We start from the raw sequence: 18401 nt of genomic DNA, 5'->3' as shown, positions 1-18401 counted from the left end.
AATACTCATTTGCATTAGGTCCCCCCCCGTGAAAAAGGAGAGATCTCTCTTTTACCTGAAATTTAAGAAACTGTCATCAGCAGGCAGGACAGGGGAACTGCATCTTGGATCCTGGGGAGGGCAGAAGCTTTGATGACATCTTTGCTCACATTGTCATTCGTTTTTATTGTTTTTGGGGAGCTCCCGGAATACAAGATTGAGGGATAAGTCAGCGGCCGCGAGCCATTTCCTGTTGTCTGCTCTTGCATGTGGGTAGGTGTGGGGGGAGGGGGGGGCAGACTGCACCATGCATCAATCATTTGCCACAGGGACATATGGTGATTATGCATGCTATATGCAAGCTTTCCTTACATGGGGAGAGAGGATAATGTGCAACTTTGAGACGATGGCCAGCAATAGCACCCTGGTCAGATGGGGCCAGTTTGCCCGAGAAAGGTGAAAGCTATAGATGAAATTCTCCTGTGCCCCTCCAAGAAATGTCATGAATCCTATCAAAACTCCCTGGTTGCCCTTGAAATCCCTACAGGTGTCCTGATTCCCAATTTGATTTGGATTTTGCTTCAGGCAATGTTCAGAAGTCCCTCTCGGGAGGTGTGAAATTCCCCAGGGAAATGTTGCTTCCTTTGAAATACCTACTGAGGCTTCCCCTGGGCAGGACTTCTGAATGTCACTTTAGGTGAAATTTGGTTGATGCATTTAAAGGGGTTTGCAGACAAGAGTTTCGGGAGCAGATGGCAGGAGAGGAAAAGAAGAGAGATCGCACCATTTTGGTCACCGTTTTGAATGATGCCACCAGAAGATAAGCCCTTCTGGCCAATGGTCTATCTAGTCCAGGGGTGGCCAAACTGTGGCTCTCCAGATGTCCATGGACTACAATTCTCACGAGCCCTTGCCAGCCTGTGCAGGCAGGAGTTCTTGGGAGTTGTAGTCCATGGACATCTGGAGCACCACAGTTTGGCCACCTCTGATCTAGTCCAATATCCTGGTGGACCAACATAGAGGCTGCATGATTCCTCCTAGCACTGACTTTCAGAGTATTACTGCTTTGGATGTTGAGATTCCTTTTTGTTGCCATGGCTATTGGCCATCACTCTCACCATTTAAATATTCTCAAAATTTAAATATTCCCAGAGTAAAGAAGTCTTTATTTTTGTAGCATTGAAGTCTCCCCAAAATGGCGCTTTTCCACCAGGTATTTGGTTAAGGTCAAGGGTAACACCTTTACAACCTATATGGGCTCCCTGCCTAGTCCCATGCCTGGGGATTTTGCTCCGGTTGTTTTCCTCCATCCTGACAGTAGAAACACTGATTGAGGGGCCTGGCTTGTTAGGGAATGATCTATGGATGGAGCGATTAATTCGCGAGACGCACTGTAATAATGTGAGTAGGATTTTTGAAAGGTTGTATGTTTTGTCCTTGGATTGTTTTTATGATTTGTCGTAAGACTCCCCGAAACCATTCAAGGAGGGGTGGCCTAAAAGCCAAATAAATAAATAAAATGCATTCACCGTAGCTAATCCACGTTGAAAAATTCGCACCATTTGGGCATAAGGGGAAGACTGTTTTGCAGGCCCATTGGGACTTTGAAAGTTCCGTCAGGGCCCGATTTTCTGCCGGCAGCTCATTCCACCAGGCTGGAGCCAAGTCCAAAAAAAAAAAATCCCTGACTTCTATTGAGGCCAGGCGCACCTGGGTTTATATTGTTTGCCTGTTTATTCATTGGTATCTGAATGTTCCATTCGAACGGAGACCGTCCAGAATTGCCTTCCCTGTAAATGCGGCGCATTGTGATATCTGATTGGCTACATGATGCCATGACTACATCACACTGCCCATGTGATCACTGATTGGTTATGCCACACAATCTGCAACAAAAGTCTCCTTAAAAAACAATTGCACAGATTAGTTGAGTAAGAGCGACTGACCCCTCCACACAGAGAGAAGGGAGAGGAAGGGAAATGAGACCACATGCAGACTGAGAGTCCCCATCCCTGCAGCATGCCATCTGTACTAGGTCTTCATGCATTTACATTTTCCTGTAACTGAGATGGACGTGACTCTCAACCCAACAGAAGCCATGCAAGGGAGAGGGAAAACCCTGCATCCATTTCTCACCTGTATGCTTCTATACTTCCAGCGGTGTGCGAATGTGTCAAAACCATACACATTGTTTCAGTGGAATCATAGAGTTGGAAGGGGCCATACAGGCCACCTAGTCTGACCCCCCGCTTGATGTAGGATCAGCCTAAAGCATCTCTGACAAATGTTTGTCCAGCCTCTGCTTGAAGACTGCCAGTGAGGGGAAGCTCACCGCCTCCTTAAGCAGCGAAGTCTACTGCTGAACTATGCTTGTAAAAAAACCCCCCCAAATCCCCTAATATCCATCTGGTATCTTTCTGGCTGTCATTTAAGCCCATATTTGCAATCCTCTGAAGCCAACTGGAACAGCTCCCTGCTCTCCTCCAAGTAATAACCTTTCAAACACTTCCTTTGTAGGGCTTGACTGCAGGTCCTCTCCTCTGCTGCTAACAGGAACCTTCCCTTGCCCTCTTCCAAGTGACAATCTTTCAAATACTTCAAGAGAGCCATCCTGTCCCCTCTCAACCTCCTCTTCTCCAGGCTGAATATTCCCCAGTCCTTCAACCTTTCCTCCTAGGGCTTGGTCCCCAGGCCCCACATCATCCTTGTTAGTCTCCTCTGAAGTCAAAGTTGTCGTTGGCAACATCTCCAGAAATGACATCACTACCTTAGCGCTCCTTTTCTTCCCTCCCCTCACCTTGACTACTCCTTTGGCGGCTCTTCCTCATAAACTGGAAAGTAAGAGCTAAGAAGACAGCTCAAACCTTCCCGTATACCACACCCCTTCAGAGCTCCTCTGGCCCCCCTTCAGATCTTCCATGGACCCCTGCTTGGGAATCTCTGGTCTAGAAGGACAATGCTGATCTTAAATGCAATTCAGTATATGGCAACTTCATGTCTTAATCGGCCTCTTTGGTAGATGTGATACGTCAGAGTAGGAGAGCAGTTGCTTGGCAACCACAACCACAACCACATGGGTGCTTTTACCACTTGTGGAGCACACTGGAGGACAGTCAGTGTGTTCATCTCCAACTAGCTCTAAGAAAAACTAGCGGGAAAGGGCAGAAATGTCAGTAGATGCACTTGCCAGCAATAGGGTAGAATTACCTGCCCAGTCATCTGGCCACTGGCTCTGGACGCAGTATAATATATCCATGAGAGGAACAGCAGAGGTTGTTGACTCCCATCCAGCCTGGCCTCAGCTTCCGTTAAGCTGGAGTCGTAGCTATTTCTGGAATGTTTGGAACCTGGGGGAAAGATTAACTGATTAACTTGCAGAAGTCGGTTCCCTTCCCCTTCCTAGTTGTGTACTTGTTATCCTTTGCAGTCCAAGACTCTTCCAGAAGGAGCTAGACCAGGGGTAGTCAAACTGCGGCCCTCCAGATGTCCATGGACTACAATTCCCAGGAGCCCCTGCCAGCAAATGCTGGCAGGGGCTCCTGGGAATTGTAGTCCATGGACATCTGGAGGGCCGCAATTTGACTACCCCTGAGCTAGACTATAAGCTATTCTCTCCCACATGCGCACATGCTCCCCTTTCAGCATGACAGCGACCCTCTGTTCTGAAGGGAAGAGCAGTCAAGGGGTACAGTTTTCCTTTGGGCTTCTCTCTCATCTAAGTCCCCTCAATTAATACATTGAAGACTAGGGGGGCTTACCATGGGAGAGAGCCCTAGTTTCATTGACCTGGAAACTCCAGCTGGTACAGAATGCGGCCGCTAGGGTCCTCACTGGTTCATCTTGGAGATCACACATCCAGCCAGTGCTGAGACAGCTGCACTGGTTGCCAGTTTTGGCCTGGATCCAGTTGGTTCTGACCTTTAAGGCCATTCACGGTTGGGCCCAGCCTATCTGAGGGCCTGCTTCTCTGCTTATGCTAATCTGTTGGCGGTCCCTGGATCCAGAGAGATCTGGCCTTTTCGGTCCTGGCCCCGACCTGGTGGAAAGAGCTCCCGGGAGAGCTGAGGGCCGTGACAGAGGTGACAAAGTTCCGCAGGGCCTGCAAAATGGAATTCTTCCACCAGGTCTATGGTTGAGGCCAGGCCAGTAAGAGTGATTCCGCTCCCCCAGTCTCCACTAAACCATCTTTAGCACACCCCTTGTTAGATGACTAGAGAAGGTAGGAGGGACCTGGCCATCTTGGTACCTTGGGAGTTATACGGGTTAGGGGGTTTTATGGGATTTTATGGGATTTATATCTTTATGTAACCCACTTTGGGTCTTTGGAGGAAGGTGAGCTATAAATGTAATTAATAATAATATCATCCCAGTTCTACAGATATAGAAATAGAAATTGGACTGGCCTCCTGGTGTTTCTTGCAGTTTTCTCTCCTTGATCACTGAACTGCTCTCCCTGTACATTTTTGTAAAAATCATTTTGTACAAATATATTCAGACATTGAGAAGCCTAAAGCCATTGGCTGTTGCAGTAACATCCGCCCCCCCCCCCAATCTGAGTAAGAAAACCTTGGTATGAGCCCTCAAAAGTTCTTGGCATACCTGGGAATGAGTCAAGCATAAAGCCGTAACTTTGGGCTTACTCACTTGTTTCTGAGCCTCTGTCACAGGGAGAGAGAAAGTTTTCTATTCTGCTTCCCTACTGCTCTGAATTTTCACTCTGCTCTGGGTTCTGTTCCCCCTAAATTTGACTTTAAGTAGTTAATTCCAGAATTTAAGCATTCACTGCTGGCTGATGCTTTCAGGCCCTTCAATCGCTTGCATCTTTTTCTCTAGAAAAAATAGTAATGGCTCAGCTGATTTGTGGTTCCCCTAATCCAAAAACCTAGGGTGGAGCCTACCCCCAAGCTACCACTCCATTGAACAAAGTTTCTCTCTGTCTCTGTCTCTGTCTCTGTCTCTTCCTTCCTTTCTTCCTCCCTCCCTCCCTCCCTTCCTTCCTGTATCTTCCCTGGCCATTTCTGCTATCCTCCTTCCTTCCTTCCTTCCTTCCTTCCTTCCTTCCTTCCTTCCTTCCTTCCTTCCTTCCTTCCTTCCTTCCTTCCTTCCTTCCTTCCTTCCTTCCTATATTAATACCCCAACATTCCTTGGGCCAATTTTGAAGCCTTCTTCCAGTCTCAAGAGATTTCCTCCAAATTTCATAGGTCTTCCATTTAAATTTCATTATTTAAAGTTCATTTTTAAGGAACAGCCATGGATTCCTCTTATTCTCCTTTTCTCTTTCAAAAGAAGAATTTCTTTTTGATTCCTGTTCGTAGTGTCCTGTTCCACCTCTGTTCACCCTTTTGTAGCTTCAGTCCTTACCACAAGCTGCTGCACAAGGAGGATGCAGATGCTTGAAGAGACGGGGCCCACCTCTGGGCACCTGCAAAACGAAAGGCTGTAGAATTTCCCTTTCCTTCCCCTCCTCTTTTAGAATTTCTCTTTAATCAAAATGGAACAGACTCCAACTTCAATGTAAAAAGAGAGAAATAAATGGATTGTCGGGTTTCAGGGTGGCATTGGGTCAAAAGGAATGAAGAGAACTTCTCTTAACAACCCTAAGATGAGACACTAAGTTTGAAGGAAGTCTCCTATGCTAGAGGAATGCCACTCCATGATAGCTGGATCCACCCAAATTGTTTCAAAGGGCAGCTGTCTTGGTCTGTAGGGAAACAGCTAGATTTGAGTCTAGGACAAGCTTTCTCAACCAGGGTTTTGTGAAACCCTGGGGTTTCTTGATGGTCCTGGGAGGGTTTCCAAAATGTGTAGGAGTTAATCAATGTTAAATATATATATATATATATATATATTTAAAATATCTATTAGGTGATATGACCATATATGGTCATGTTGCCCTTCCCTCCCAAAACGGCCAATGATGGCCTAGAGGTGGTGGGAAGGGGCGGGGCCCTGGGTGGGCGTGTCCACAGCTATGTTTCCCAACCACATTCTGCATGGCTATACCGCTTCTGGGAGTCCTTGGAGTCTGAAGAATGTTTCAGGGGTTTCTTAATGGGGAAAAAATTGGAAAAGGCTTGTCTAGTAGTACCTAAGAGACCAACAAGATTCAAAGCATGGAGGTCCCCTTCAGCCATACTGGCTACCAACTATGCGTTAATAAAACATTGCTATGCTAATAAAGGTTTTCTGAATTCTCCGAATCCTGCGATAAAACACTGCAAAAAAATAATCTTGTTGCTGCACTACATACACTCATAGAAACATACTTTTTGTGCTGTGTTGACCATATGCCTTTTCACACTGGTGGAACTTCACAACCAATGGCTTTTGATGCAGCTATGCAGACCAAGGCAGGCGACTCCCTGCACATATGCTCAACACAAAGGACCAGTTCTTGGCCTGAGAGAAGCCCCTGTGGTGCAGGCAGCTGGCACTGCTTTCTGGGGGGTCCGGCTACAGGCAAGCCTTCTGCCTCCTTTCTCCCCTTTGCAAGCATACCTGCATCTTCCCAGGTAGATGTTATTTCCTAGGGGGAGGTGCAATTAGACCCAAAAGCTTCCTTCTGATGGTGCAGATAATAGCGTCAAGATTGTTTTTCTGCAGTTTTCTCTGAGCATTGGTAATGTAATGCAGGCGGGGAGGGGAAAAGAGATGTGAATAAACTAGAACTGAAAACTGTATGCAAGTGGAGGTTTGTAGATATTTAGAGGGGTTTTTTTAAGTGGAACAATGGAGAGTCCCTGATGCTTTTGTTCTGCTTTAGAAACTAGACATGGAATTTCCAGGGCAGAGGGTGTTGGAATTCAGACGAGAAAAATTTCCTAAGCATTAGCATGCTGGAAGCACAATGAAATATATAGCCCAATCATATAGCGATGTGTCGTAGCAATGATCTACATTACATGCTTAGAATCTCATTTTAATATTTTCCTACCCTGGATATAAAATGTGGGCTTGTGCCAATCCAGCTCACTCCATGACTCTCAGAAATATTTTGGAATACTCTCTATTTCATGCACTTTTCTGGATCATGCAATAGTCCCTCTAATCTAGGGATCCCACAGAGACACCCCGGGGGCAGTGGAAGGATATAGGGGGTGGTGAGGGATTTGGAGGCAGTAGGAGGGCAGTGAGAAATTTCGGGAAGTAGGGAGGCAGTGAGGAATTTCGGGGGGGGGGCATTAGGGGGGCACAGTTTGACTCTTCCTGCTGCAGCCTTGTTTTCCTAGTGAGCAACATTCCAAGCTGGCTTGTCATTGCCTACCTCTGGTTAGCAGTGACCCTGGACTTCCTTGGTGGTCTCCCATCCCACTAGGCAATATAGCATGTTTTCAATTTGCAGTAGACATAACACCAGGAAAGAAGTGTGTGTTCACATGTGTGTGTGGGGGGGAGGGCACTAGGGATGTAGCTTGAGGACAAATTTGGAAAACCATTGCTATAGTTTGGTCAGATAAATTTGTGAATATATCATCGAGGCATCTATAACTGCTGATAAACTTATCCTCAAACACCTCTCTCTGTCTCTCTTTCCCTGTGTGTGTGTGTTTCCTGAGAAGGCATGGATATTCTTTCTATATTCATGATCTTGATTTGCTGGGTTTTCACCGTATCAATAAATCTGAATCTATTCATGATCTTGATGTTGTTTACTGCAGGGGTAGTCAACCTGTGGTCCTCCAGATGTCCATGGACTACAATTCCCATGAGCCCCTGCCGGCCAATGCTGGCAGGGGCTCATGGGAATTGTAGTCCATGGACATCTGGAGGATCACAGGTTGACTACCCCTGGTTTACTGCATTAAACATGGCTCCGAAATCCACTGCTACATATCTGCTGTGATAAATCAAATTTATATAGCAGCTCTTCTTGTCCTTTGCCAGTCTTTATGACATTGGCTGGCTTAGAAGTGGGGTAGAAGCCAAAAGAGCTAAAGAAAGTCACTCTTTGTGGTGGGTAAATTTCCCCTGGACTCAAATCAGAAAGGCCCTAATATTACAAGAATTCTTGTGGGGAGAGTCTCTTTCTCTCTAGACCGTTTCTGCACTAGGAACTTCACTGTTCTGACTCCCATATGGGAGCACAAATTTGGGGCGGACCAAGTGCATCAGGCCAAATGCTCCCCAGTGCAGAAGCAGGAGGAGGTGGGGTAACCTGCCCAAACTCAAACTCCAGCCTGCAGCCCGATGCAGAGCCCCCAGTGCAGAAATGTTCATCTCTCTCTGTCTCTCTCTCTCGCTCACACACATTTTGTTTTCTTGCGAGTTCTCCAATCACACTTGATTGGCAAATGCTGTTCTGGGACACACACAGCCTGACAGATGGCTGAGAAGAAGGGAAGAGATAATTTCCGGGGGGTACAATGTAACTCTTCTGGAGATACGAAACCCACTTCAGCACGGGAAACCCGTAACGCTAATTCTAAAATTAACTTCTTCTCATGGTTGCCTCTTCCCTGAAGCAAAGAATATTGCGCAGCTTGCAATATGGTTCCCCGTGATAATATGAAAGAAGTGCCTGGGCGTGAGACTCTGAGGCATATTTGTGCTGCGTTGCCTCCAAACAGATGGTGTCAGGTGAAGAATCCAAATTGTCCCATAAATAATGCTGAGATCTAATATTTCCTCCTGTTTTCTGTTCCTCTGTTGGCTTTGAGAAAGAGAAGAAATGTTATTAATGGGTGGGGGGGGGGGAGGAAGATGTGTGTCTCTGGAAAAGTCTAGAGTTCCTTCGGGGGCAGGCAATAAAAAGCTCATATGGAAGACTTGCTAGATTAATTCATCTGTGGTGTCCCAATTGCTTCCTTCCTTCAATACCTCCAAATACAGGAGAGGTTGTAAGGCTTGGTGGAAGGATTTATTTGTGTCTCTTCCTCTAAGGGCAGTACACATATGGATTTCCCAGTTTGTTAGAGCTAGAGATTGGCCCAAGGTTACCCTCTGAGTTTTGGCTGAGAGTGGAGATTTGACGACCTTGGCCTTCTTGGTCCAAAGCCAACCACCACAGAAGACCGGATCTCTCAGCTTCACACTCACTCGCTTGCTTCGCAGGGGCTCCCTTGAGAACGCACACATGGAATTAGTTATGTGCTTCAAAGAGTACTGCTATGGGAATCCATCTTGGGGGGGGGGTGGACAGTGTAGATAGTTATGCTCCAGTGTTTCCACATGCATGCACTCCCATGACGATTCTGAAAAAAACACATCTGTGATCCCAGAGCAATACAATGGGGTTGATGCACTGTAGTCAACAATGAATGATTTAGAGCAGGGGTAGTCAACCTGTGGTCCTCCAGATGTCCATGGACTACAATTGCAGTCCATGAACATCTGGAGGACCACAGGTTGGCTACCCCTGATTTAGTGTACGTGATGTATCATCTCCAGCAGTGATTTCCCTGGTGGAAATAGCATGGGATCCATGTGCAGTTCTTCTTCCATGTGCATCCTCTTATTTTACAACATGCTGATAAAACAAACATGGCTGCCAATGGTGGCCTTCTGCCACAGGTATGCAACAAGGGTTGGATTCACACGGACTCCCTTGTGGGACTTCGCCAAGGTAGGAAGTTCATTCTCTGAAAAATAAATCTGACCAGTGCATTCCTTTGCACGTCTTTTGTGAAGGAAGGATTTGAGATTAATGTCTCCAGTCAAGGGTCCTCGGAAATTATCAGCACAGGAGTCAACTGTCTTATTGGGGAGGATGCTATGATGTTTGGTCTACCCTGTTCCATCTCATGCACATTGGGAAATCGCACAGTCTCCTGATCCTCCTGCTGTCATAGAATAAGGAACACTAAACTGCCCTGTTCAATATCTATTTATTTATTTACTTCAGTTATATCCTGCCTAGAGCCTCTTGTGGCGCAGAGTGGTAAGGCAGCAGAAATGCTAGCTGAAGCTGTCTGCCCATGAGGCTGGGAGTTCGATCCCAGCAGCCGGCTCAAGGTCGACTCAGCCTTCCATCCTTCCGAGGTCGGTAAAATGAGTACCCAGCTTGCTTGCTGGGGGGTAAAATGGTAATGACTGGGGAAGGCACTGGCAAACCACCCCGTATTGAGTCTGCCATGAAAACGCTGGAGGGCATCACCCCAAGGGTCAGACATGACTTGGTGCTTGCACAGGGGATACCTTTACCTTTATATCCTGCCTTGCACACCGAAGGGGAACTTGTATTGGCTTGTATTGTTCTCCTCTCCTCTATTTTATCCTCAAAACTCTGGGCAGCAGGTGAGGCTGGGCAGCAGGTGTGGCTGGGAACAGGTGGCTGACTTGGGTCAGGTGGCTGACCCAAGTCAGCCATCAAGCCGTGAGTGCAGATTCGAATTTGAATCTCCCCGATCTGAGTCCAGCACTGTAACTGCTACAGCACACTGTCTCTCTTCAAAGGATTTTGTAGTACGGAGACAAACTTGGGGTTCACAACCTCAAAAAGTGCCCTCTGTTTTTGGAGTGATTTGGGGATGGGCCTATAAAGGGGATGCTGCTGTTGCTTTTCACTGTGCAAAAGTGGCTCAAAACAGCTTCTAAACACCTTCTCCTCACCACAGACACCCTGTGAGGTAGGTGAATCTGAGAGAAACTGGGAGAACAGCTCTGACAGGACTGTGACTATCCCAAGGTCACCCAGCTGGCTGCAAGTGGAGGAGTGGGGAATGAAACCCGGCTTGCCAGATCAGAAGCCACCACTCTTAAACACTACCACTGTATTCTTGTAGCCTGCCCTTCCTGGGTAGCTCAAAACCATTGGGGGGCAGAGACGCAACGTGTCCCAGTTACTTTACACTCTGTCATAGTGCAGCACAACAAAGACAGGAGCGTGGATGTGTGTTGAAACATGCCTTGGAATACAAATCACAACACATGTCATCTAGCGGTACTAAATTGCTCTCTGTGGGATTCCCACTTGATGGCGCATTCAGATGTGAATCCAAATAAGCATTTCAATACTTTGTCTGTTATCAATAGCGCGGGAGCAGATGCTCAGAGACAGGGCAAAATGGTTTCACTTGCCTGCTGATGTCACTATGCCTCCAACTTTTGATTGGTTCTGTGGTCACATTATATCTCTGTGTGATCCCTGATTGGCCAGGATCATGTAATAAAAGAGGAGGAACCTTGTTGGTGTGGTGGTTAAGAGTGGCAGCTTCTATTCTGGTGACCCAGGTTTGATTCCCCGTTCCTCCGCATGGAACCAGCTGGGTGACCTTGGGCTCATCACAGTCCTGATAGTGCTGTTCTCACAGAGCAGTACTGTCAGAGCTCTGTCCACCTCACAGGGTGTCCGTTGTGGGGACGGGAAAGGAAATCAATTGTCAGCCACTTTGAGACTCCCAAGGGTAGCAAAAAGCGGGGTAGAAAAGACAGCTCTTCTTTATTTTTTATTTTTTTATATAAGTTGGAGCTTATATCCCGCTTTTCTCTACCTGAAGGAGTCTCAAAGTGGCTTACAGTCGCCTTTCCTTTCCTCTCCCCACAACAAACACCCTGCGAGGTGGGTGAGGCTGAGAGAGCCCTGATATCACTGCTCGGGCAGAACAGCTTTATCAGAGCTGTGGAGAACCCCAGGTCACCCAGCTGGCTGCATGTGGGGGAGTGAGGAATCAAACCCGGCATGCCAGATTGGAAGTCCACACTCCTACCCGCCACACCAGACTGGCTCTCTGTGAACACCAGCTGACATTTGGGTTTTGCTCACAGCTGCAGGTGTTAACCCAGCCTTGCTGGTTTATGTGAAACGAGGCAGCAAGGCAAGAAGAAACGAAGTCAGTGTGCTGTTACCACAGTTCACATTTTTCTTCGTGATGAAGCGGAGAGAGCGGAGCCACAAGACATCTCAAGGGGGTTCCGCACCAGGAGCCCCGGTTTGGCCATCATTTATCTCCCTTGCATGCCCTTGAACTGAATTGCCTGCAGAGGAGAACAAGCTTCGGCCTACAAACTTTAACATCTGCCTTTCCCCTTCCTGATGCTACAGATACAAGCTTGCACTTTTTAACTGAGCGAGTCTCTATCAATTTCTGACTAAGAGCTTTGACTCTAAACAGTTTATACCTTTCTTTCTCAGCTTTTTGACCATTGAGAAACCCCTGGCACATTCCTCAAGCTTCGAGGTCGTCCATAATATGGTAGGGAAGCATAGCTGAGTACGTGCCCATCTGTGGCCCCTCCCCTTCCCAGCCCTTCCAGGCCCACCATTGGCCATATGGGGAGTGGGTAGGGGAGTCGACATGACCATATACGGTCATATCACCCAATAAATGCCAGAGAGCCATTTGGGTGTAGTGGTTAGGAGTGCGGACTTCTAATCTGGCATGCCGGGTTCGATTCTGCACTCCCCCACATGCAGCCAGCTGGGTGATCTTTAGCTCGCCACAGTACTGATAAAACTGTTCTGACCGAGCAGGAATATCAAGGCTCTCTCAGCCTCACCCACCTCACAGGGTGTCTGCTGTAGGAAAAGCAGCATATAAGAGCCAACGCTTCTTCTTCTTCAGTAATATCAGGGCTCTCTCAGCCCCACCTCACTCACAGGGTGCCTGTTGTGGGGAGAGGAAAGGGAAGGCGACAGTAAGCCGCTATGAGCATCCTTTGGGTAGAGAAAAGAGGCATATAAGAACTAACTCTTCTTCTTCTTCAGTAGTATCAGGGCTCTCTCAGTCTCACCGATACCCTCTCAGCCTCTCCTACAGTCTATGTGCACCCCTCTCAATTCACAAAACCTTTTCACTGAGTAATTCTCTACGTAATATAGGGAAATTCTTGTGTTTCCCCATATGCACCATAGTTTTCAAAGCAATTCCCTAATTGTATTTCCAATGAAGACATCTAAAGTCTGTTCCGTGCATTGCCACTGAAAATTTAATTACTTGTACTTTTAAACACTCCGATTAGACCAAACTGTTGATTTGTGTAATTTCCCATAAGGTATTGGATCCAAACGTCAGTGGAAATACAGATGTACAAAAATGTACATATATTTGTATAACCTGTGCTGTGGGAAATGTTCCAGTTAATAAATAACTGCCTAATGTGTTCTTTGTTAATCATATGGCTCTGTTTCTTTGATCACCTAAATGACCTTGAGTCTTGTTGATGGATTTAAGGAGAGAAAATTGCCAGAATATAAAGAACTCCAGTTCTGCTACATAATTGCGCACGCACCTGGTCCTTCCATTCGACTGAGCATAGACTAAAGAGACAGGCATCTTGAAAATGAATTTTTAAAAAGAATCTGAGGTGGCTACGTTTGCATGAAGCGTTCTGTTGTATATAGGATCTGTCCTGATTAACAAATTCTGCAGACCTCTTATCTCACAGTGACTCTAAATTTCCATAACGGGGAGAAAAACAACCCTCTAAATCAGGGGTAGTCAAACTGCGGCCCTCCAGATGTCCATGGACTACAATTCCCAGGAGCCCCTGCCAGCAAATGCTGGCGGGGGTTCTGGGAATTGTAGTCCATGGACATCTGGAGGGCCGCAGTTTGACTACCCCTGCTCTAAATCCATCCCAATTTCTATTCATTTTTCATTCCTGCTTTTCTTTTCATGGCAAGTTTACATGTTATTGCTTCTGGCTCTCTTTGGCCATAATCCTGAAAGCCACTAGTGTATGAGGTTGGTGTTCCCATTGTCAACTGCAGAAGGGTCAAGTTCTATCTACACCAGGGAAGAAGAAGAAGTAGAAGAAGAAGAGTTGGTTCATATATGCTGCTCCTCTCTACACGAGGGAGTCTCAAAACGGCTTACAGTCACCTTTCCTTTCCTCTCCCCACAACAGACACCCTGTGAGGGAGGTGAGGCTGAGAGAGCCCTGATATTACTGAAGAAGAAGACGAGTTGGTTCTTATATGCCGCCTTTCTCTACCCGAAGGAGTTTCTGATATTGCTGCTTGATTGGAACAGCTTTACCAGCTGGTTGCTTGTAGGGGAGTGCGGAATCAAGAAGAAGAAGAAGAAGAAGAAGAAGAAGAAGAAGAAGAAGAAGAAGAAGAAGAAGAAGAAGAAGAAGAAGAAGAAGAAGAAGAAGAAGAAGAAGAAGAAGAAGAAGAAGAAGAAGAGTTATTTCTTATATGCCTAATGTACCTAGTTCTTTGACTCCATTTATGTAAATGCAAAGTTATTATCTTGGTGCCACTTGAAAACATCAATGCAAGTAGTCTTTAGGAGAGACACATTAGCCAAGTTCTTTGACAGAGTCTGCAGAGGACGGTCATGAGCCATGATGGAGGGAGATGGCCGTGTGTTCCTGCACTTAACCGCTCATAACTCTTGCACATAAATGAGTCCTAAATGTGGCATAATGATTATCGGGGGGGGGGGGGGGAGGCAAATGAAAGAAGCAGGTGTTTGTTTTACAGTAGAAACTGATTTGTCCTTGATTCCGTGCCAACGAGATAAAAGGAAGGGGAAAATATAATACGATGCCAGCAAAGCCAGTTGCTAATGGAAACATGGTTGGTGGGGGAGAGAAGGGCTCCTTTCTCTAATGGGTAAACAGAACTGTGCAATCAAAGTAATGTTGAGTTGAGTTTGTGATCTTCATTGGTTCCATATAGATTCCTCCGTCTGTGATGGGACTTGCAGTGGCATACATAGGGTTCCCAGGTCTCCTATGCATGGACCAACTAGACACAGATCTGCTCAGTGCCCACTTGAAGAAGAAGAAGAGTTGGTTCTTATAGAAGAGTTTTATCAGTGCCGTGGCGAGCCCAAGGTCACCCAGCTGGTTGCATGTGGGGGAGCACAGAATCAAACCTGGCTTGCCAGATTAGAAGTCCGCACTCCTAACCACTACACCAAACTGGTTCTCTTGGTGTTGTGTTGGAAGGCAGAAGCCTCTAATCTGGAGAATTGGGTTCGATTCCCCACTCCTGCTCTACATGCAGCCAGCTGGGTGACCTTGGGCCAATCACAGTTCTCTCAGAGCTCTTTCAGCCCCTCAGGGTGTCTGTTGTGGGGAAGGAAGGGTGAGCAATTGTAAACCATTTTGAGACTCCTCTGAGTTGTAAAAACCAGGGTAAAAAAAAAACCAAACCCAGCTCTTCTTAGTGTTAGCAAGTCAGCTGTCATCCAATCACACCCTCAGATCTAGATAGGTGGTACCACTGTTTTTGTATGTTGTATTCACATAGCTCAGATTATTTAGGCCCAGAGAGGAGGTCTGGTTCAATTGTACAGCGTCAGGTTTGCAGGCAGAAGGTCCCAGGTTCTATCCCTTGCCCTTTCAGGGAAAAGGATTTTGTCTGAGATCGTAGAGAACCACAGACAGTCTGAATGAGCCATGCTGACCTCGATGGGCCAGTGGTTTGATTCAGCACAAGGCTACTAAAAGTGTTCAAAACCAAAATCCTTTTTTAAAAAATGAAGTAATTTTTGAGGGGGTAAAATCCACTAGGAATTGGTTAAGATCACATTTAATGTTTTCTGCGGATGAGAAATACCTTCTTCTTTTCCCTGAGAGGCATAGTGTTTAAGAGCACTGGACTCTAATCTGGAGAACTGGGTTTGATAGCCCACTCCACATGAAGCCTGTGCCGTGACCTTGGGCCAGTCTCAGTTCTCTCAGAACTCTCTCTGGCCCACCTGCCTCACAAGGTGCCTGTTGTGGGGAGAGGGAAGGAAAGCGAGTATAATCCCCACTTGAGACTCCTTAAGGTATCCCCTGTGCAAGCACCGAGTCATGTCTGACCCTTGGGGTGACGCTCTTTTAGCGTTTTCATGGCAGACTCAATACGGGGTGGTTTGCTAGTGCCTTCCCCAGTCATTACCGTTTACCCCCCAGCAAGCTGGGTACTCATTTTACCGACCTCGGAAGGATGGAAGGCTGAGTCAACCTTGAGCCGGCTGCTGGGATCGAACTCCCAGCCTCATGGGCAAAGCTTTCAGACGGCTGCCTTACCACTCTGCGCCAGACTCCTTAGAATTGAGAAAAGCAGGGTATAAAAGCCACCCATTCTTCATTTTCAGCAGTCCTCATGTAAACTGTGAGCTGTTGTGTCCCATCAGGATTGAGTTGTGGGAGTGCCAGGGTGTGTCACAACACAGCACTGAGAAATGTGCTTATTTTCTTTTCAGTTGATAATTCTGTTCCCCTCCGCCACAATGGCAAATTTGATTGCAGAAATCAAAACCTGTCAAAATAGTTTTTGTGAACTACAACTGAATTCGAGGGGTCTGATTGGCTGGTTTAGCAAAGAATTATCATATGGCTGTATTTGGGTGCTGTTTACTAATGTAACAGGATTAACTTTTGCTTATATATTCCCACTGTCACGATGGTCCGTTCATAGTCTGAGGAAGAGTGCTTGCACTCGAAAGCTCACGCCTTGAATAAATCTTTGTTGGTCTTAAGGGTGCCCCTGGACTCTGTCAAAATTCAGCCTAGCATTCAATATGCGACCTGACGTTTTAGAATGTCATCCTACATCCATATGGGAGCTAGAAAACTGACCTATCCTGTAGCAATTCCAATGAGACCTGACGCTTTCAAATGAACTAACTCTGCAATTCCGAAGTTCACATAAGGATGATGAGACTTTTGTGGTGTTGCTGAGAAATAGCAGAAACCCGTTCTGTCAGCAAACAACAAAAAAAAAAAAAAAACATGAAGGCTAACACACATCCAGTCTGATGTCGAATGGAAAATCATTTTTACGGACACATTTTTCACGTAAGCGTGTGAGTTTAAACGGCAACTGTGGTGGAACAGGAAGCCTTTCATGTCAAATAATTTCCTTTATTGAATAAACTTCCTCCATAAATTCTGGAATTGTCAGAATTCTAATCATTGCCCATGCTTCTCCTTGTCTTGCAAGAGGGAGCTGTAAAGAGAACATGCATATTGAGAAATGAAAACATCTAATATTTATAAAGAATGTTTTATAGTACCATCCTGGGCAGAATTAAACCATTCTGAGCCCATTTGCATTCATGGGCCTTAAAAGGGTTAATTCTGCCTAGGAGGGAGGGAAAGGGAGGGAAAAATGGGGCAGGCTTTTCCCTCAAAATGGAGGGAAAAATGGGACAGGCTAGGGCAGGAGTGGGCAAACTGTGGCCCTCTAAATGTCCATGGACTATAATTCCCATGAGCCCCTGCCAGCATTTGCTGGCAGGGGCTCATGGGAATTGTAGTCCATGGACATCTGGAGGGCCACACTTTGCCCACCTCTGGGCTAGGGAAAGACCTGCTCTCTGACCCCCCCCCATTTGCCTGTTGATTTGTTTGGGGGTAGTTTGAAACATCTAGGTCGGGCGAAGAAGCAAAGGAAATCAGAAGGCTGATCATTAAAAGCTTTCAAAACTCAAAACTCTTCCAAAATCCTGAGTAATCACAGTGATCAAAACTGGATCTAGTTTTTCGGTCTTCTAATTAATCTTAAATTGCTGACATTCCAAATACTGGTGTGTGGGAGAACAACAACTGCAGTCACACAAAAATAAGAGGCACGAACAAAGAGAGGAACTAAGTCCCAGTACCCAAGGAGCCATCACAAATGTGTGGTCTTATAGCCAGAAATGTCTTTCCTCCAGCCTACCTATGCCTCTCCCTTATTGTTTCACGCAGGTATATTTGGGCAGAAGCTGGAAGACACCGTCAGATATGAGAAGAGGTACGGAAACCACCTGGCCCCCATGCTGGTGGAACAGTGCGTAGATTTTATTCGGCAACGTGGGCTGAAGGAGGAAGGGCTGTTCCGATTGCCCGGCCAGGCTAACCTCGTGAAAGAACTGCAGGATGCTTTTGATTGTGGGGAGAAACCCTTGTTTGACAGGTAAGATGGGGAAAATATCTCCTTCCAGTCTCCTGACATTCCCCCAGGGCAAGCAGAACCATTCTGTTGAGGGCCCAAAAGACTACATCGAAAGACCACACTGTGAAATAGATGGGAGTCTTCAATTGGGGAGAGTTCCAGTCCCTCGTGAGCCAGGATAAAGTTTCCCCAGGATAATTGCCTCTGAATTAATTCTATCCTCGGCTAGGCAGCCAGTTAATAGGCTACCAGTATGCTGTGGTTACCAGGTCTCTTCAGTTGCTAAAATTTCTTAAGGGGAAAGCCAAACAGGAAGCTCCAATGTTGAAGACTGTCTGGCAGCTTCTCATGTGATCTTCCCTACCTGGAAAGTTCTGTCATTAAAATTACTGGTTCTGTGTGGAACCAAAACGTGCTGTTCTGATAAGGTGTGTATACCTCTGCCATACTTCCTGCACTGTTAAGCACAACCTGACTCATCTTGAATTTTATATTTTATAACTTCATTGTATTTCTCTCTCCGTTTGTCTCTTTCTCTCTCTGTTCAATTGTGAGGAGCATCTGGTTGCCATTTGGAAGGTTCCAGTTTGAGTTTATCTAGTTTATCTAGATCAAAGGGTCAGATTGTAGGTGTTGTGAAAGACCTCAACCTAAAATTCTGAAG

At 46.3% G+C, this 18401-nt stretch overlaps 1 protein-coding gene across 8 annotated transcripts in view; it reads left to right on the top strand.

The window, feature by feature from the left end:
* ARHGAP24 (Rho GTPase activating protein 24) overlaps window positions 1-18401 on the top strand; it is a 361634-nt gene that overhangs the window by 317215 nt on the left and 26018 nt on the right. For all 8 annotated transcript variants that reach the window (XM_077300990.1, XM_077300988.1, XM_077300987.1 and 5 more), the window contains one exon: window positions 17551-17758. In XM_077300990.1, the coding sequence (XP_077157105.1) occupies window positions 17551-17758 (208 nt within the window). The remainder of the gene's footprint in view (window positions 1-17550; window positions 17759-18401) is intronic.

The sequence above is a fragment of the Paroedura picta genome, chromosome 10 (genome assembly GCF_049243985.1).
Source record: "Paroedura picta isolate Pp20150507F chromosome 10, Ppicta_v3.0, whole genome shotgun sequence".
NCBI classification, from domain to species: domain Eukaryota; kingdom Metazoa; phylum Chordata; class Lepidosauria; order Squamata; family Gekkonidae; genus Paroedura; species Paroedura picta.
This window is presented reverse-complemented; position numbering and strand designations above follow the sequence as displayed.